The sequence below is a fragment of the Neovison vison genome, chromosome 6, assembly GCF_020171115.1.
Source record: "Neovison vison isolate M4711 chromosome 6, ASM_NN_V1, whole genome shotgun sequence".
Lineage (NCBI taxonomy): Eukaryota > Metazoa > Chordata > Mammalia > Carnivora > Mustelidae > Neogale > Neogale vison.
Genome location: NC_058096.1, coordinates 126,281,511 through 126,302,632, shown reverse-complemented (window position 1 = coordinate 126,302,632; position 21,122 = coordinate 126,281,511). Strand labels below are relative to the sequence as shown.

General features: G+C 45.2%; 1 protein-coding gene across 1 annotated transcript; it reads left to right on the top strand.

Moving 5' to 3' along the window:
• The first annotated feature begins 19,929 nt into the window (after positions 1 to 19,929).
• Positions 19,930 to 20,879, top strand: SOX14 (SRY-box transcription factor 14). Its single transcript, XM_044255172.1, has one exon. The coding sequence runs from the start codon at positions 19,944 to 19,946 to the stop codon at positions 20,664 to 20,666; it is 723 nt and encodes a 240-aa protein (XP_044111107.1). The 5' UTR covers positions 19,930 to 19,943; the 3' UTR covers positions 20,667 to 20,879.
• Positions 20,880 to 21,122: the final 243 nt, after the last annotated feature.

Here is a 21,122-nt window from a genome sequence, read left to right as displayed (position 1 = left end):
TGGAAGTCCCAAAACTACTTCCGCCATAGCCAAAAACTTGCGAAAATTTAAGAAATAGAAACCTAGATTCCATCTCTCAGTGGAAGGTATATCAAAGTAACATTATGAGAATAGAATGTGAAATGGAGGGTGCCTGGGTGGCTCAGTGGGTTAAGCCGCTGCCTTCGGCTCAGGTCATGATCCCAGGGTCCTGGGATCGAGGCCCGCATCGGGCTCTCTGCTCGGCAGGGAGCCTGCTTCCTCCTCTCTCTGCCTGCCTCTCTGCCTGCTTGTGATCTCTCTCTGTCAAATAAATAAATAAAATCTTTAAAAAAAAAAAGAATGTGAAATGGAGACGTTATTATAGCCAATTGAGAAAATATAATCTGTCACATTGTCCCTCTTTTTTTGAGGTGACTTCCCTGAGTTACTGGTCACTTTGTTGTGGGTCACTTACATAGCCTATAGACTCTTGGTGGGGCACTTCAGACTCAGAGAATATGATACAAAAACCCAGAGACCACCTGGGCTCTCGGGAGTAGTATGATGGTCTCTGTTTATTGATATGGTTCCTGTTCCACTTTTTCCATTAAGGATTCTCTGTTTATAGTACACAGACAGTCTTCTTTGTTGTCTTAAAGCTTGGGTATATATTTATTATAACTTTGGTGATTCAGTGCATGAGTGGAAGATTTTAGCATTTTCTCAGCTCATCATATTGAACATAATTTCCTCAGGCTAGAACTTTTATTGTCCTCATTTTACAGTTAAGGAATCTGAGGCTCAGAAAGGTTAAGTGACTTGTCTATGCTTGAGAGATTGAAATCAGTTTGACTCCAAAGTTACCACATTCCCTCCCTGTCAAAAGTTTCTGTTCATGCCATAATATTACTATAGAGAAATGAGACAGATTTCATCAACCATGCATTTAATACCATTCTCTTATAATCAAACCTCATATATGAAGTATCTTAGTATCATGATTAGATAGGGCTAGTAAAACCTTAATAGCTTGAGTCCAGCAGTTTCTTATCCTAGGATTTCAAAACATGTGTCTCACCATTTTTGATAAAAAATTCTTTATCAGGAAAAAAATATGATTTGCTAACTTCTAACTAGCACTTAATAGGTAGCAGAATCATAGGTAATTTTCAGAACAATATTTTATAATAAACTTAAAATTTTGTGCTTAAAACAAGAGCAATTAACTTTGTAACCCTCTTCTTACCAAGAAAGAGCTGGCTTCTTTCCCTCGAGGCTGATAAACACAGATCTGCTCAGGATAGAGGACCAGAACCAACTCTGAGGGAGCTGGACCATTACAGCTGCCCTGGCGGCATCATAGCTATAGCATCATAGCTATATCACCATTACTTCTGCCTAACTAATGTACCTAAAACATGGTACTTTAATATTCTATTTCAAATTTGCCTTGAGAATCTTAATTGTTCTCTTCTTCACTTTCACATCCTCCAAGCCATTTCTATGCCTCTTTCTCTCCTGCTCTTGTTATCTTGCAACCTAACATGAAACTCTTGACCACGTTCTCAACATGCTTCAGAGTAGTGGTTCCCACACATGGAAGAGTGGGACCTCAAACAAAGCACAAGAAAAATGTAACACACAAAAATTTAAAGCCATGAGACTAACATGAGAGTCAGTAACTTTTTATTTAGTCAAGTATATTGAAACTTTTTTAAAAAATGGCTACTACCTACTATCATTTCCTAACCAAGGACATGTATGTTTTCAAGAATGAGGAAAACATAATCTCATCCTTTAAATTTTAGACAAGAAAAGGACACCATATAACCTTTCTTCTCTTAGTTCTTTCATTTACCTACAAGAGAAAAACTGGCTTGTGTTTAGGAACTATTGTTCTAGGTAACATGAATAATTGTTTCTTCTCTTGCTCCAGGGTGAAGTCACCCACTGCTAGTTCTGGACATCAGCTGACATATCACTGCCATTTTCCCTCTTCATAGCCTACCCTGCTAGAGATTGACTTCCTGGTGAGTGGGTCTGCTGAGTATACCTACAGCAATTGCCTACAGGTCATCTTTGCTTACCATCACTTACCAGACAATGCTCTGTTTCCTGAAACATGAGGAAACTACATGTTAATTATAAGTAACTGCACAAAATTCTTCCTGCATGGAATTCATGCAGGATATATAACTTGATATATTTTTCATGACTCAGGGAGGCATTTTATGTGATCAAGAATCTCACTTAACCCAAAGGCTGGCTGGTATGGGTTTACACTATTCTACCTATGCTTCTCATCCACATAGGTAGAGATTTCACCACTAGCCACAGAACATCCAAAGTCTTTTCACATTTTAGAATGTAAGAATCTCTGGGGATCTGAGAGGTTTTCTTTAACCCGTAGTGGGGAGAAAACAATGGTCAAAAGAGAGGAGTTTCAGTCTTCTCAACTGAAGCATTCATTCCTGCTGGGTGTCAGATACTGTTCTGGGAAAACCACAAATAGTATTCCAATGTAAGATGTTCTTGGAGAAAGCACATTGGTCATACTCAGAGACACTGTTGACTTAAGTATTACTCCCAAAGTAAACTGATCATGTTGTTAGCTATTATTCCCAAAAGAGAGATCCTAACAGGGCAAAGTATTAGAAATATAGGAGGACAGGGAAGCCTGGGTGGCTCAGTCAGTTAAGCATCTGCTTTCAGCTCAGGTCATGATCCCAGGGTCCTGGGACTGAGCCCTGAATCCAGCTCTCTCTCTGCCTGCTGCTCCCCCCGATTGTGCTCTCTCTCTTGCTATCTCTCTCTGTCAAATAAATAAATTAAATATTTAAATAAAATAAAGTCAAAACACCACAAGCTGAAATTTCATGGAAAAAAAAAACACATAAGTGATAACCAAAAGGAAAATTTTGTGAGACTTTAAGAGAAAATGCCAATTAAAAATGGGGCTCCTTGCTTGGTAGAGAGCCTGCCTCTCCCTCTGCCTGCTGTTCCCTCTGCTTGTGCTCTCTCTGACAAATAAATGAATAAAATCTTTAAAAAAAAGAAAAGAAATATAGGAGGACAGAATTGGTTGATTTTAATTTCAGTTATGTGATAGTTTTACATTCTCAACAAATAATCCAGTATTTGTAGTTGCAGGTGCTTCATTTTTAGAGAGGACCATATTGTTAGATTCCATTAGGCTAGACTATTGTTCCCCAAAAGACAGTCCACAAGATCAGACCTCTGAAGAAAGAAATCCTTGACAGAAAGAGGTGTGGGAGGAAAGGGAAAGGGAAGGGAAAGCAAAAGGGAAGAGGAAGAAAAGGAAAAGGAAAAGAATTACCTGGCCAAATAAATTTGGGAAGATTCATATAGCATTCTTCTCTTCACAATGCCCACTGGCATATGAAATAAAGGCCATAGAAAACTGTCAGTAAAGGAACCTTATACCTACTTTTAACCTAGGAAACTTGGGGTTTCCTAAAAGAATTGGATTTCCGGAAACATATTTCTCATAACATTGATTAACATCTGGTAGAGCCAGTCTCTGCCACTTTATTCAATTTTTACCCCACCTAGAGATGTTCTTGGTTTTATCACTCAGTCCAAGCGGTGACAGCAGAGCAAAGTTTCCCCAAGCTGGATTGTAAGCTCTCAAAGTCTGAAGAGCCAGTAGTTTTTGCTTCTTAGATGTTACAATTTACTTGTCAACCATTTTGATAGCATGTGTCATGTAGCATAAGGTGGCATCTTGCACATTACATAACTGCTCTTGGGCTTTAATGGCAGGAGTGGGAACTATATACTATGATAGTTCATGCATCACTGACCATATTAGATCGCAGAGTAAATTCACTGAGTTGAGTGTAATTTACTTGAATTTTCCACCATGAACAGGTTACTCCACATCTTTGGAGCTAGTTCTCTACTTAGCAGCTACAAAATCTACCTCTTTTCCTTCCCATAAAAGCTCATTAAAATCAGCCAATTACTGAGTGACCATCAAGAACCAAGCTCTGCCCCAAGCAGTGTTCACTCTACCCTCCTCTGGATAAACCTTCTCCCTTGCATTGGCAAAGGTAGCCTGGAAGTACCCTTGCTAATTCTTTCTTGATTTCTCACCCTGAATACCCTCTAAGACCTTGGAGGAAGAGAAAGGGGAAAAAAGCCAATAAAAACCAAAAGAGGAGGTGTGCAACAGGCTTGAGAAATACTATAACATAACCATTTCCAACTGGAGGGGATATAGATCCCTTCTAACATCCCAATATTTCACAGATTTCAGCATGACTGGGGATAAACTTTGAGTACCTGATAACTGAGAAAACATGGAACAAAAAGTTAAACTAAATTAGTAACAATTTAAAACAGTTAAGATGCTTTCTGTGGCAAGACACAGAAATCAAGATTCAACCTGCCTTCAACAAAAAGAATATATATATTCTTGTATATATGTACATATGTATAGGTATATATGTATATACATATATAATATCATACAACAGAAAGGCCAGAGAAAGCACTTCAGAGAGAGCTGATTCACCAGATCAGTATCATTGCCATGGCCCCAAGGTCTTTCTATCATGCAATTCTGTCTCCTCATTGTGGGTTGTTTTTTTTTTTAAGATTTCATTTATTTATTTATTTGACAGAGATCACAAGTAGGCAGAGAGGCAGGCGGGGGTGGGGGAGCAGGCTCCCCGCGGGACAGAGAGCCCAATGCGGGGCTTGATCCCAGGACCTTGGGATCATGACCTGAGCTGAAGGCAGAGGCTTTAACCCACTGAGCCACCCAGGCACCCCCTCACTGTGGGTTTTGTCCCCAGACTGGCAGCACAACAGCAGTGGCACTCTAGCTACCACATTCAGACACATATGTGAAAGCTATGAAAATCTACCTCTTCCTGTAGTTCTCCTTTGTAGAAGGGAAAGGGTCCCCAGAAGCTTCTTAGAAACCTTCTCCTCAAGTTTCATTAGCCTAACTATGTGCATAAGCCCATTCCTGGACCAATGATGATCGTAGAATAGGATTAGACTGAAACAGACCAGGCTCAATATTGGAGCTGGAAGTGAGGTCCACTTCCCCCAGCCTCTTGAGGGCAAGGAAAAGGATGAATGGGTTCTGTTATGAAGAAGGGCAGAAAACATGTCAGGCACCAAACAATAGTGCTTGCATCTCCTTTTAAATGAATTTTTAGTTCACTAACATGCACTTGAAAAACAAGAGTGAATAAATATGTGTTGCTGGTTTTATATATTCGTCTATAAGCGAATGGTTTCGTGGACTCTGTTAAAATGCTTTCAGCTACAAGTACTATAATATTCAACTAGAAGTGGTTTAAATAATTGTTGTTTACTTTTCTCACATAACAGAAACATGTAAGGTAGATCATTTCTGACTTGGTTCAGTGGCTCACCAATGTAGACTCTACATCAGCTATTCAGTGATTCCCTGCACTTTCTCCTCACGGTCACAAAATGGTTGCTGTTGTTCTACATACTTCATCCCTATGAGACAACTGGAAGGAATGAGAAGGGAGGAGAGGTTTAGAAGGGGAAGAAAAGAAAGAGAAAATCTCTCAGAAGAATTCTTAGTCTAGGCTTCTCTGAATTCAGAGCTTGAGACAAGGATTTGTATGCAGGTATTTTGTTAGGAAATTTGATTCCCTAATAAAGAATAGGAGTCTTGGATATGGGCAGTGAAACAGGAATGGAAGAAAGTCAATACAGGATGCATTATTGATGTGGCCACTTCTGTGAGAAACTGGTTCTCAAACATATTGGAACTTTATGAGAAGCCTTATGAACTATATCTCATAACTGTTCATTTAGGAAACAAAAAGAAAAGGGTTTATCCCCCCTGACCTCCCAGTGGTCAAGGTCTGCTTCATAGGTATTAAGTTCTCCCACACCACCAGGTTATGCTTGCATGAGGGCAGAGAACATGGTCCCTAAGGATTTCCAGGAGTGCAGCATCAAAGGAGCTCCAGAACAGGAAGTGAGAACTCTGATGCCTGGGCCCAGGTGAGGCCCGGTCAAACCCTACCTGCACAGACAGGCACTGGTTTGTACAGAGGTGGTCACCCCAGTAGAGGGGCTGAGGGGATTTTGAAGGGATACACCAGCAATGTCCAATGCAGTTTCTTTTTTCATTAGGGAAGAAAATCTTTCTCTCAAATCCTCAACAGACACCACCTATGTAATATCTCATGGCCTCCTCATACATGACTAGGTGTCATGCTTACCCATAAATGCAGAAGCTATGAATGTGTGTATTTTCTATTTCTAACTTCTAGGGTGAAAGGTAGATTTTGCCAGGAAGATACAAGAGGGTGTGATATATATTCTTAATTAGTTTAAGGTGTTCTCATGAACTCCTTGTTAAAAATCTGTGCCCAAGGAAAAGAAAGAAGAGGGGAGAAAGCCTACCAAGATGATAACAGCAGAGACCACTGGCTGTCCCCAGCATCTTTTCATCTTCCACAATAACAGAATATTTGTGAAAGCACCTGTCTTCCCAAAACAAAGACTGCCAATCCAAGCTTCCTTGTCAGCCAGGTTGGTCATTTGACTCAAGTCTAGACAATGCAATGGAACAGATATAACATGTGTAATTTCAGGGTAAGAGTCAGGGGATATTGGGGGCTATAGTGAGAAAGAGGAATAATGGAGAAATGATAGCACTTTGTTTTGTTTCTATTTGGTTCCAAATTGTTGGGTCTATTGCCAAATTTCATTTTTTATCCGAACATCAACCCACGGGGAAGGCATTAATATATCTGTTTTACAGTTTAGGAAACTGAAGCTCAAAGAGGCATTTGAAATTTACTTTAAAGACAAAGAGAGGTGTGCCTGGGTGGCTCAATTGGTTAAGTTACGATCCCAGGGTTCTGGAGTCAAGTCCCACATTGGACTCCCTGCCCAACTAGAAGCCTGCTTCTTCCTCTCCCATTCCCCCTGCTTGTGCTCTCTTGTTGTCAAATAAATAAATAAAATCTTAAAAAAAAAGACAAAGGGAGTTATGTAAGAGTGGCAAGGCTATTTCCCTTAGTAACTTGCCCTGTGTTTCAGCACACTTCCCTCACCCCTTGTCTCTCAGAGGTATCCTCAGGGTCTTTCCTTTCCCCTGGCCACTCCCATAGTTGTGAGAGCCACTAACTGGGAAAGCATCTATAAATACCAAGTACCTCAAAGCAAAAGACAGATGATCGGGGTGCTTATTTTCCCAAGGAGGTTTTTCTACTACTGGAAAGAAAGTTTGACTACACAGGAGAGTGGAGGAGGAAGAAGCATAGGGCAACTAAGATGTGTGGGAAGGGAGGGAAAATTCAGTTCTACTGAAGGGAAGATTGGTAGAGTTTTTGCACTTTAATGACCTGAACTGAGAATAAACTGAATCCTGCTTAGTGTCACCAACCTGAGGGCATTCCCAGGTCCTCCATGCCCCTACTGACCCACCATCTACATAAAACCCATGATCTAATGGTCTCAACCCCTTTAGGTGACAGATGGCCAGGAGGGAAATGTTCTCCCCTAACCAACAGTGGACTGGGAAGAACCAGCTAAATAGTTCCCTATGAGCCAGGAGAGCAGTGGAAAAAATGAGAAAGAAACAACCAAGTTTGGACATGGAAACATGCTAAGAAAGACTTCACATGTGGGGTGGATCTTTAGGACAGCCCCATGGAAGACAGTATGTTCTGAGCCACAGATGAACAGAGAAACTCCTCAACCATGCAGCTGCAACAGGACTGGCAAAAACAGCAGAACCACAGGACTCAGGATAGGACCTGAGAAATGACTATGTGTGTGGGATTCCAAACCCCAGTCTTATTGAGGCCAACACCATGGTTTCTAGCAGCTGCTGAGGGACAGCAGTAGTTGCTCTTCCAAGAACATTACAGAAAGAAACTCAGCCCAGCTCAATCCTATTCCCCCTAGATTGTTAAACTTAAGGGTTATTTACACAGCAAACAGATGCCAACATAAAGAAACTAGTCAGTAAAAATAAACACAATTTTACTACATTAAAGTATGTGAAAATAGAGTATAGGTGAACAGAAAATCCATAAAAAGAAAGTTCAGATGTGCATACCAAAAGAGCTTCAGCTTCTACACATAAAAGCTTAGCCATGGTTGTATAAATTCAGCTAAGTCTAATTCTAGACAAAACCTGAAACAGTGAACAAGGGAGGGTTTGCCATACATATGGAGCTTTTGACTATACCAATAGAAAACCTGTCCCTGGTGGCCTAGTGGTTAGGATTTAGCGCTCTTACCAACAGAAAACCTAACCAGAAAGGACTTAAACAATAAGGAAAAACAAATTCTCTCACATATCAAGAAGTTTCAAAATTGGGTTCCAAAGATGATTATTCAGCAACTCTACAAATTCCCCAAGGAACCAGATTCCCTTTCTTTTCCCACTCCCATTCTTGTCCTACTAACATGTTCTCTTCACCCATTCCCTCCATGATTCTAAGGAGGCTACCCTAGTCCCAGCGGCAATTGTGATGATATGCTGACAACAACATCCCCAAACAGAAAAACGGCATCATTTCCTCCTGTGCAACTCTTTTGAAAAGCAAGGAAAACATTTCCCAAAACCTCACACCAGAGCAGACTTCCACTCAGCCAGCCTGGGTCACATGCCCACCTTTAAACCCATCCCTGGCAAGCAGATGGAGAGTCTATTATTGGTTTAATCAAGCAGCCCCTAAGTGCTAGTTATTATGGACATTGGGGAGGGTATGTGCTATGGTGAGTGCTGTGAAGTATGTAAACCTGGCGATTCACAGACCTGTACCCCTGGGGATAAAAATATATGTTTATAAAAAAAATTTTTTTTTTAATTCAAGGTCTGATTAACAAGGAAGAATAGGGGAAATGACTCTTGGTTGGCCAGTGAGCTTTGTCTCACAGATTTCATGTTACAAATCAGAGAATAATGATAGGACGGTTTCCAATAGAAGGGAGGGTGTACCTGGGTGGCTCAGTCAGTTAAGCATTTGTCTTCGGCTTAGGTCATGATTCCATAGTTCCGGGATTGAGCATGTGTTGGGCTTCCTGCTTGACATGGAGCTTGCTTCTCCCTCTCCCTCTGCCCCTCCCTCCCTTCTACTCATTCTCTCTCCCTCCCTCCCCACCCCCCCTCTCTTACATAAATATGTACAATCTTAAAAAAACAAAACAAAAAACAAAAACAAAAAAAAAAAACAATGGAGGAGAGGGTTCTGTGCCACCTACCGGTACTGCAAAACAACTTCAAGATATCTGACCTAGTTACTTAGCTCAAAATCATCTTCATATATCTAATAAGTATGCCTTATGTTTCAACATCTTTAAACAACTATTTCAGCAAGCCTGTATGATAGAGTAAGATCAGACAAACCTATGTATCAATCCTGGCCCCATGATATGCATGTACCTAAGTGACCCTCATTGTGCCATTCCAAGGTGGCTTCTTTCTCTCACAAGCTTGTGTCTATTGTGGAGATTAATAAACAAGGAATCTCAGTGTGTGATAAGTACTATGGAATACAAGGACTGAGATTACCTTTTAAATTATAATCCTAGGATTATAAATGGACTGCCCTGATTTATTTGAAGACTAATCATTGCTAAAATTATCCTACAGAATTTAGCTCTTGAACTTAGGTTGATAAGAGAATCAATCCACTCCCTAGCATAGTAAGTACAAACCTAAAAATATTTTTAGCAAAGAGCTGCTGCAAGATATATTTGGTTAAAACCATAATAATAAACCAAAATAAGTCCTCATCAGCAGAGTAGACATTTCTGCTTTCTGATAAAAGTATAAATTTAGGGGAATTTATTGAAGTGAATGTTACATTAGCAGAGACATTGCACATGCTTACCCAGAATAAAGACAGTAAATAAGCACAGAGTAAATTCCAGTGTCTTCCCATCTCCATCTATCCATATAACATTCTCAAACTGCACTTCATGAAGTCCCACTATTAGCCTCTCACTCCTTATCTCCAAAACCTACCATTTTTGTTGCCCATCTGATAAATTGCCAGCCCCTCATTATAACATCCAGTGACACTGAGACCTGGTTTGCCTAAACTTTCACCTTTTTCTGGTTCACAGTGATTTCTCCACCCCATCCATACACCTGCCCCAATGCATACAGATTCCCCCAACCTGCCTCTTTCCCTCCCCTCGGCCTATGCAATCCTTCCCATCCTTTCCTGAAGGAAGATGATCAAGGTCCCTTTTCAAGGAGTCTTCTTAAGATACAGATCTTAAGAATCCACAGTCCCTCTTCTGCCTCACACCATGTTCACACAGAGGGGATTCGGATAGCAAAAGGCAAGCTCTTGAGTCAGACAACACATGAGTTCAAATCTTGGCTCCACGACTTATTAGCTCTATAACTGTGGGCAAGTCCTCTCTGACTTTTTAGGCATCAGTTTCTTCATCTTCAAAATGAGGATAATAAAGATTTCTCCACCTAGGCTTATGGAGTATTAAATAAAATAATGTAGACATTCCTGCAAACATGAAGCATAAAGCCTGAGAGGGGAGACAGGACACAAAAACTGGAGCTCCAACACAGAAGGAAAGTGAAGGGGACCCTAGCCACCAGACAGAGAAGCTCCTGTTCCAGACCGGAACAGTAAGACTTAAACAGATTTCTATTAATATTACTCAGCCATCAGAAAAGATGAATACCCACCATTTGTATCAACATGGATGGGACTAGAGGAGATTATGCTGAGTGAAATAAATCAAGCAGAGAAAGTCAATTATCATATGGCTTCACTTACTAGTGGAACGTAGGAATAGCATGGAGGACATTAGGGGAAGGAAGGGAAAGATGAAGGGGGGAAAACCAGAGGGGGAGATGAATCATGAGAGACTATGGACTTCAGGAAACAAACTGAGGGTTTTAGAAGGGAGAGGGTAGGGGATGGGTGAACCTGGGGATAGGTATTAAGGAGGGGGCACGGATTGCATGGAGCACTGGGTATTATACGCAAACAATGAATCTTGGAACACGCACCAAAAACTAATGACGTATTATATGGTGAATAAAATAACATAATAAAAAATTAAAAATTAAAAAAAAAACCAGATTCCTACTGAGGAATGCAACTGTCATGCCATCTCTTCAACCTGGTGAAAACACTGGAAGGTACACTCCAACTAAGCCTTGGTGTAAATAAGAATGGGGAAGGTGTGAGAGACAGAAGCTAGGAAACTCAACCCAGAAGGAAAGGAGCTCCAAAAAGGATGTCTTCAAGAAAGAGATTAGAATGCTAGACTTCCTGACATGGCTGACCTACTGCGAAATTGTATGAGGGGCGAGTTAGTAACAGCTAACTGGGGAGAGTTAGTAACATCTATTAAGCTTTACTTTGGAAGTGGGAGAAGAGGGCAATTGTGGCAAGTAGGAAATGGAAGTTGTCATAATACCCTACAATGTTCAACTGTGAATATCTCTATAGGTATAATAATGTAAATACTGTTAATTTAGTAACAACAAAAACCAACCTGTAACAGAACTTCATCAGGAAGGTGGAGGAGAGAAAGCAGATGGCATGGGGGTGGGATCAGAAAGCTAACTCCTCGACTATCAGGCCAGTAAATAGCAGTTTGCACACTTTTTAGAAACATGGAGACCTAAAGAGATTCACAAAGAATGGAAAATGACTATCTTTGGGAAGAGTCACTTTGGGGTTTACAAAGAGCAGGAGTTTCCTGAGGCAAGAGACTTTAGTGTTTTCTTCTTTTTTAAATTAAGTGAACAGATAATCTCAAATTACTTAAGATTATATATAACAGATTAGTTCAGTAAAACCAAAAGTTAAATAACAACAACAACAAAAAGAAAAATGTCAAATTGATCAGCATACTCCAAGTCAATGTACTGGCTCCTCAGCAACTGAGTGTTGACTAATTTTCATATTTTATCAAACTGTATTTTTCAGGATCCAGACTAGCTGAAGAGCAAACAGAAAGTGAAGTGGTATCATTTCAGGGGTGCTGCTAGAGGCTCCCTGCTCAACGGTATTGATAAGACTGCCTATCATCTCCCCATCATAGGCCCATTGACCAGGATCTCCTGCAGCCCTCTCCTTAAACCTAGCTCCTTGAGTCCCTTCTCAGCACCATGAGTGAGCCTGTTAGCTCATAGAAGCTGACAGAAGTTAACAAGACACAGTTTGGGGATGAAAATGGTGACAAGTAGGATGGTGTTAAAGAAACTGGAAAATGAGTAAGGGCCAACCCCAGCAAAACCAAACATGCACTGACAGACAAGAGGTAGAATTCAAGGCAAAATGGATTTCTCTGCACAGTTCTGCCAGGAATAAGCTGTGATCATGTCTGGAAGAAACGACCAGTGTGGGTAACTTAGATTCACAGTGTTTTGCTGCCTTTAAAGCTCTTTCTGTTGTTACCCACTTGGAGCCTGTAGTGGTAATTAATCTCCAGAACTGCCTTCAGTGATCCTTCCTTCTAGTATTTGCTCCCTTGTGTAGTCTCCTTCCACACCATACCTGAAATCTGTCTTGGTCCCTGTCATATCATTTGCACAAGGGGAACCAAAATGCCATGTCGCAAGCAGTCCTTATGAAGAGACCAGTGTGGTAAGGAACTGAGGCACCCTGCCAATAACTCCATGAGTGAGCCTGGAAGCATATCCTTCAAGTCAGCCAAGCCTTCAGGTGACTGCAACCCCAGCAACACCTAGACTGTACTCCTTTAAGAGACCCTGAATCAGAACCACCCAGCTAAGCGATTCCTGAATTCTTGACCCTCAGAAAACATATGAAATAATAAAAATTTGTTATTTTAAGCCATTAAGTTTTAGGAGTAATTGTTACACAGCAATAGATATGCAATAGCAAGGCTGATAGCCAGCCAACCAACCAACCAAACAACCTGTGTTCAGGTTCCTGACCATCCAATGTATTATCATCCCTATTCTGCAGCTGAGAAAAGAGACGCCAAAAGAAGTCCCGTAATTTGCCTAAGGTCTCACAGTAATTGGAAGCTCTAGGTCTTGAACTGCATCAACTTAACAAATCAACTTAACAAATACTTCAGTATTAAATAAAATACCAAGGGGTTGGTCTTCAGAACACGTAAAAATGATGCTTTAAAGAAACAACAAGTACATGAAAAGAAATACACTTTATGTTGCGCATTTTGCTGAGTGCCCCAATATTTCCTGCTATTTAGGCTGTGAGCAGAGGTAGGTACAAAAAGAAGTGTTATTCTGATCCTTGATTGGGGCTTGTTGCCAGAGGTTGGTCTTATCCTCTGCAGTGCATAATTTGTGATAAAACTGGCAAGAGAATGTATGCTCCAATAACTTGGCCGATTGCATTAGGCAAAAGAGTCTTAAAGAGTATTATTTATGAAAAAGCTGACCAAGGATTCTTGAATCAGAAGAATGGGGGTGGAGGAACCCTACTGCATGTGAAACACCTGAACACAATAAAACCCAAGACAGAAGCATACAATGTTGACATTCTTTTGGCTTTTATTTTAGAATAAAATGTCTCTCCTAGTCGTATAAACACTGGGATTTTTTAATTTCAAGAAACATCACTTGCTCACATATAAATCCTCTATTTCTCAGTCTGAGATATTCAAGATGCCTATATGTAGATTCAGTGTCTCAAGAAAGGGCCAGCTCAGAGGTCTGTCATTCTCCACAGGGATGGAGGAAAGGACCACTTGGTGGAAAGTAGGAAGAGTAAGTCGGGGACCCATTAGGCTGTTAATATGTACTGAATATCAGTGGACAAATTTTCAGATTCATGAAGAGCTATGACCATCCTTTCTTTTTCCCTCTTAGCTTCCCAAAGGGAAAGGAGAGATAAGAGGAATCCAAAATACTCAGCAGGAGTAGCCTTATTTTTTAAGGCACAGTAAAGAGCTGACCCCAGGGCCAATTAAAGTTTATCCATTTATAAAGTTTCTGGCCCATAATTTAAGGTAAGATTCCTCCATAAATAGAGAAATCTAAATAGATTAGAAACAGAGTGTCTCCTAACCAGTATTTTGTATGTGTGGTTCTAGGATTGTTACCTAATTTTGGTGTGTCTCATTCCAGTGACTTCCCAGTACACTTAGAATAAAACTTAAACTCTATGTGGAGCCCAGAAGGCCCTGGGTAATACAGAAGCTGCCAACCTCACCCAGCCTTTACCTTAAACTCTCCCAGGGTTATGGCCAGGTTTCAGCCACCCTAGTCCCTTACATTCTCAGGCATCCTTAGTTAGTCACCTCTCCAGGCAATGAGATTTCCTGCTGCTTCTACTTTTTCTCTCCTTTCTTTATCAGGCTGCCTTCCTGTGTTCAGCTTCCTGATCACCCAATGTAAATGAGACTTCCTTCCCTCAGCCTGTCCCAACACCCTGATTCCCTTTATGCCACTGAACACTAACAGAAAAATAACTTATTTATGAATTATAAAATAATACAATTTGACCTTTATTGAGCAGTTTCTACATGCCAAGCACCGTTTTAAGGGTTTTCATTATAATAACTTATTTAGCTCTGATAATAATCCATTATACTCACTACAGGTGAAGAGACCAGGACACAAGTTAAGAACCTTGCCTGAAGTGATGCAGCTACTGGGTGGTGGAACCAGGAATCACCCCAGGATTTGTTTCTTGTTTTTTGTCTGTCTTCCATAGGGCTGGAAGCTCCATGGGAGAAGGACCCTTGCAGGTCTTGTTCACTGCTGTATCCCAGCATGGTGCCCAGCACATAGTAGGTGCTCAATAAATAGGCGTTTAATGAATGAATGAATGAGTGAATGAATGAATGAATAGAGAGATTTCAAAGCCCTACTGCTGCTCCCACCCATTCCATTTTTGGGGATATGCGTGTAGATGTTATGCAATCCTCCACTAGTTTTCTCCAAGCCCGTGAATCACGTGAGCTCTGCTTCAAACAGATTCCTGCTAAGGTAAGGCAGTTTGAAGTATCAGAAATTCTCCTTACCTGGGCAGGCTCTTGGTGTTGAGACAGCTGTGTCCTTCAGCCCAATCAAGTAGGTTTTCCAGCTGGGCCTTGCAAACGTGAGGTAGCAGGCACTTCAGGCATGTGGGACCCGGTTAAGTTAGCTTTCTCATTGTTTCTTGGTGAAAGCCATGCTCTCCTGTGCCATCTTGGCTTCGAGGGACACTTAAAGTTTTTTAAAATTTCAAGACCAGTGAGGTGGGCTGATTTCTGGAGGGAAGATCCTACAGCAATTACCCCCCAAAAAAGTCCTAATAGGACCAGAGAGTCCTGCGTCCTTTTGAGCACTTTAGAGTTACGGGATATATGTCTGAACACGGATAAAGAAAAAGCAGGGGTGCCTAATATTACGATATTTATGGCAATAAGAAAAATTTTGTTTATAATTTGACCAAGGTGCATTATTTTCCAAGATCAATTTCTTATCCTCGATGTTGGCTCCTAGGTTGTCGACGCTCATGGACGGGCTGGATTAACGCTCTTGTAAACACCTCAGTGTGCCTCGCTCTCACACTGTCCGCAGCGAGCTAGGGAGGCGCGGAGGGTCCCTGAAACCGATACCTGGAACTTCCTCAGTTCCTCCTCCGGAATGCCGGCGGGGCCGCAGTAACTCCGCAGGATTGGCGTTCTGCGAGTGCCCGGCGCCACAGCCGATGCAAACGCGGTTGACTCTCCTGGCCTCTTCCGAAAACATACCGGGCTCGAGCCGAGTGGCAAGCTTCCCTCACGTCCTCCACCCCACCGCCGTGTTCTCCAAATCACCATTTGCGCGCATTCCTCTCGGCGCTCCGCTGTCGTTCGGTCCCGGAGGCCTAGGAGCTGAGACCTTCAGCCCACTAGGGAGGAGGAGGTGGTGGCTGGAGGGAGGCAGAACACTGAGGCCAGGCAGGTGGGTGCGGGCCTGGAAGCCCGGGACTTCCGCGTTTGGCTCTACCAGGCTACACCTGGGATATTCCCCAGCTGCCGCAAGGCTGGGAAAGGCCTGTTGTAAAAGTTTAAGCTGGAGCAGAAAAAACTATCTAGCGTCTTCTTTGCACTCGGAGTTGCGCGGACACTGGGCGCTCAAAGATAAAACATGCAGTTACTGCCTCCAAGGAGCTCGAAGTCTGATGGACTACACGGGCTACTACAGAGCTCCACGCGAGGCTGGGAAAGGGGCATGAGTTGGAGCGGGCGTGAGAGTGAGAGCATAGGAAGGGGTCTTAGCCCAGCAGGGGAATCGAAGAGGTCTCCCCAGAGGAGGTGAAGCCTTGAAAGAGATCTGAAGTACCATTAGGAGTTGGCTGAAAGGAGAAAGGAGATGCTCCCTTTCAAGACCCAGAGCCGCCGAAAAGCAAGGCGCACCTAGGACCGTGCGGAGTCCGGGGAAAATGGGGGTGGGGAGGGAGCTGGGCCAGAAGTAGATAGGTCGTGACCTCCGAGGTCCCTCCTTCACTTCTACACGAAGAAGGACACTTCGCTGGCAGCATTCCTATTCCCAGGTGTCCAGACACAAGGCTTAGCCTGGCACGCGGCGTGCTTTGAGTTATTGCGCTGCGTAAAGGTGCGCTTACATACTTAAGGGAGTACGTGGATTCTTCCCGCAAACGCGGAAGCGGAAAAGCCTCCTCCCAAGGAGGTTTCCAGCTTTGGGGAGTGGCCTGACCGCCTGAGGTACCAGCTTCAGGTGGCGAATTAAACTCTAGCCTCATTTAGGCGACCTTTGTCTTAAGACCTGTTCGGGCGGTGACCAAAGCTGCTGACTCCCCCCAGGGGCCACCTCTCCAGGACGTCTGCCTAGTGATCTAGGCCTGGCGAGGAGGCAGAGCTTACAGGGACACTCAGAAGAAGGTAGAGGCATGGGCGGGAGACAGCACCGGTAAAGACTCCGGGATCACGGGAACTCCTTCGAGGGGCCCAGAACTGAGTCTTGAATAAATCCGCAGCCAACCAGCACTGTGTAAGGGTTGTCAGCGGCTGCGCGGTTCGCCTAGAGACACCGGGATGCCAAGCCGGAAAGGCAAGGCCCTGAACCCTCAGTACCCTGCCAGCGCGAATTCGAGTCTCAAGGCCAAGATGCGCAAAGGGACACTGGCTCCGTCCAGGATCCGTGCAGTCATTTGGCGCCTGCGGCTCCGGAACCGTGGGAAGTACTTTGGGGCCCTGCCCACAAACTGCCACCCCACCATTGCTTGCCCTTTGTACTAACCCGCTCAGGAGTCTTGGATTACGAACTAGGAGGGAGTGTAAGATGTTTAGAGAGTAGCGCTGACTGGAGGTGGAGGAGGAAATTTGAGGAAGTGAAGAAGGGCGCATGCCTGCCAGGAGTTGCCTTGGGGCAACCGGAATGAGTTGACTCAGAGGCTGCGAAGAGAGAAAGGGTCTAGGAATTTGTGCCAGATCCCCTTCTTGAGCAGTTTCTTAGAGGTTGGTTTGCATTAGCCCATTAACTTCGTGTGTGGATTTGGTATCCCCAAATCCGGAGTTCCGGATTGAGAGTCGGCGGGTCTCCGCCAGATGCTATAGCTCTCTGCAGATACGAGCATTTCTGTCACTCTTTCCTCAGTCCGTGGAGATCGCCCAGTGGAACTCAAACTGCCTGGCTCTTAGACCTTGATCCCTGGCAGGCTCTGAGCGCAGCGCTTAGTCCACAGGCTAGTCCGATCTGAGTAGGGGTTGCCTGAGACTCTTGACACCCTCCCCGGACTGGGCTGGAAAACACCTCTACTTCCTGGTATGCCAAGCTAAGTGAAACTTCTTGCAGAGAACAAGGTTAGAGGGCAGGGTGAAGGCCAGGGCTGGTGCTGAGAGTAATGTAGTCTACGGCCAGGGAAGCCAGGATACTGACCAGAGCCTAAGTGAAACAAGAGCAGACATTAAGATCAGTCTTCCGGTGAGCTTTATCTACATGGCAGTTTTCAATGGCTCCGAGAATCAAGGGTTCGCCTTTGGCTTGCCGCACGATCTAATCTTCAGACCTGCGGCAGCCTGGGGTGGAAAACAAAATAGTGGTTTTCAAATCTCACACACTCGGCATCACCACTCCCCACTGGAGTTACTTGGCAAATCACTTAGCCTTTCTCAACCTCAGTTTACTAATCTGCAAAATGGGCATAGCGCCCACCTCTCTGATGAGCCTTCTCAGGATGAGAAATGCCACGGACGGTAGGAAGGAGACACAAAGCCTTCCCCTCAAATTTGATACACTACATGCTACAGAAAGCCCGTCTCCCTGCCTCCTTATTTTCTGCTTACCTCCCCCCGCACCAACCCCTTCAAGCCCTCGGAGCTGTGCGTTTCTGGTCCGTCCTCCCAAGAGAGGCTGGTGCAAAAGCCAATAAGCCTGGAACACACACAGGTCCTGCTGGGCCTGGGACAATGGTTTCCATTTAATAAATATTTCCCCCAAGGGCATTTCACATTGGGCAGGCAATTATTCAAAGGAAACAGGCACGCAGGTTGGCTCTGCGGGTTATTTCGTCCTTTTTACCCGAAGAATGCTCATCTGACGCAGGAAACGAGTCTCTAATTCTCGCTAGATGGAAGAGGTGCCCAGGGACAAATCGACCCTGGGTGTCCATACAGCCTGAGACTCCATTCTAGGGCATCTGCAGAAGGGGCAACGGGAAAGCCCCCATACCCCACCGGGAGGAGGCCCGGCCTCCAGGCTATCCTTCCCGTACAAACAGATGTAGGGGGGAAGTTGGAGGTTTAAAAACCCTAAATATACAATATCGTAATTAGGAATCATGACGGAAATCCCATTCCCTGGCCGCTCCACAAAAGTGGAGAGCGGATCGCTGCGCTCTTCAAGGCTCACCAACCAGGGTTTGAAAACTGCACTGCCAGACACGAGGCCTTCCTGAAATGGCTTGGAACGCACCGCTGTGCTAGCCCAGGACCCAGCGCTTCGCCCCGGCTCCACATCCTGGGGCAGGGGTGAAGGAGGAGCCGGAGGGGCATCCCGTGAGCACGCCGCCAAAGGGCCCCAAGGGTATGTCTGGAAAAGTTTATTTCACTCTTTAACCTGAGTTTGATATATTCTTTTTCTTTTCAGAGGATCTTTGACAAAGAGGGAAGTGCTGTCCTTGCATTTAGCGGCGAGGCTGTCCTATTTATCAACACGCGCTCTCGGCTCACTCGCTTCGCTACCCCATCCCTAGGTCTTTGTATTCTAAGACCTAATTCTCCTTTGCACGACCGGGAAAGGAAGCAGCCACGAAGAGTTTTATTTGTTGGCAGTGCCAGAAACAATGTGGAATCTAAGTCCCCAGTCCCGAGCTGGCCGCTCTGTTCTCTCCCTCTCTCCGTCTTTCCCTCACACCTCTCCCCGCCCCCACTAGTCGCGCTCTCTCTTTCCTCCCTGGTCGCATTGGCAGGTGGGCCCCCTTGCCTTCTCTGCTGCTGATTGGCGCCCAGGTTGGGGAGTCACCGCCCCGCGCTTATGTCAGAGTGCGTGCTGTCCTGGCCCACCTCGCCTTTGAACTTCGCCGCTTTTGGCTCTCGTTCACCAGCCTCCCTGCATTCTCAGCCAGGTGCTGTGCTAGGCAAGGCAGCTCCGGGAAAACCACGGGAGGGGGGAGGGAACCACAGCGGTAGACATAGGAGAGAAGAGAACCAGAGAAGGCGAAGGTGGAGAGGGGGAGAAGGAGGAGCTTCCTGTCCTAGCCAGCAAATTACCTGGCCACTTAATCCCAAAGACTCCGGTACTTGGGCCCTCTGGTGCCGGCAGCCCCCGGCTGGCTGCCCTCTCCTCCCCCGCCCCTCCTGTCCTCACTCGCCCCCCACCCCGGGGCCTGCGTGGGTGCCGGGACTGGCATGATCAGCTGAACTTTGCGGGGTTAGCGCTTCTCTCTGGCTTCCCCTCAGCGGTGCAGAGGCGAGGGGAGCGCAGAGCACCGGCTCAGGACGGACAAACAGACAGATAGACAACCGCGCTCAGGCTCGCCTGCAGAGCCCCTACACTCCCCACCCCCACCCGCCTAGCCGCCTTCGGGACCATGTCCAAACCTTCAGACCACATCAAGCGACCCATGAACGCCTTCATGGTATGGTCCCGAGGCCAGCGGCGCAAGATGGCCCAGGAAAACCCCAAGATGCACAACTCAGAGATCAGCAAACGCCTAGGCGCCGAATGGAAGCTTCTGTCCGAAGCAGAGAAGAGACCATACATCGATGAGGCCAAGAGGCTACGCGCCCAGCACATGAAGGAACACCCGGACTACAAGTACCGGCCACGGCGCAAGCCCAAGAACCTGCTTAAGAAGGACAGGTATGTCTTCCCCCTGCCCTACCTGGGCGACACGGACCCGCTCAAGGCGGCCGGCCTGCCCGTGGGGGCCTCCGACGGCCTCCTGAGCGCGCCCGAGAAAGCTCGGGCCTTCTTGCCGCCAGCCTCGGCGCCCTACTCCCTGCTGGACCCCGCGCAGTTTAGCTCAAGCGCCATCCAGAAGATGGGTGAAGTGCCCCACACCTTGGCCACCGGCGCACTGCCCTACGCGTCCACCCTGGGCTACCAGAACGGCGCCTTCGGCAGCCTCAGCTGCCCCAGCCAACACACGCACACGCACCCGTCCCCCACCAATCCGGGCTACGTGGTGCCCTGTAACTGTACTGCCTGGTCTGCCTCCACCCTGCAGCCCCCCGTCGCCTACATCCTCTTCCCGGGCATGACCAAGACTGGCATAGACCCTTATTCGTCAGCCCATGCCACGGCCATGTAACCCCAGGCCAGCCCACCAGACCTGGAGGGTGACCTGGAAGCGGGGTCTGTACCCTGTCCTCTGCGCCTCGCCGGGTCCTGCAGACGCCTTTGGGTCAGCCGTTCCGCTGCCCGCTACCCCACCCCAGACTCTGCCTCTCTTCCAGGGGGATGGTAGTGGCGTCCTCCCAGACCCAAGGCGCAGACAGGTGCCAGAAACTTGTGAACATATGACAGCTATATAGCTGCCCCTATCCTGACTGTCCCAAAACAAATCTCCGACTGTACCCCCTTTGGACAAAAAAAAAAAAAAAAAAAAAAAGTAGGCAGTTTTGCTTTATTTATGTCCCCTTCTCTCTCCTCTGATGGGCTTTGGACTCCAGAACTCCCAGATCCTGGTATTATATCTAGAATATGCATACATATTTTTTTCTTTTGCACCCTGAAGAGTTAGCTGTGTCTCTGTGTTTTGCCATCA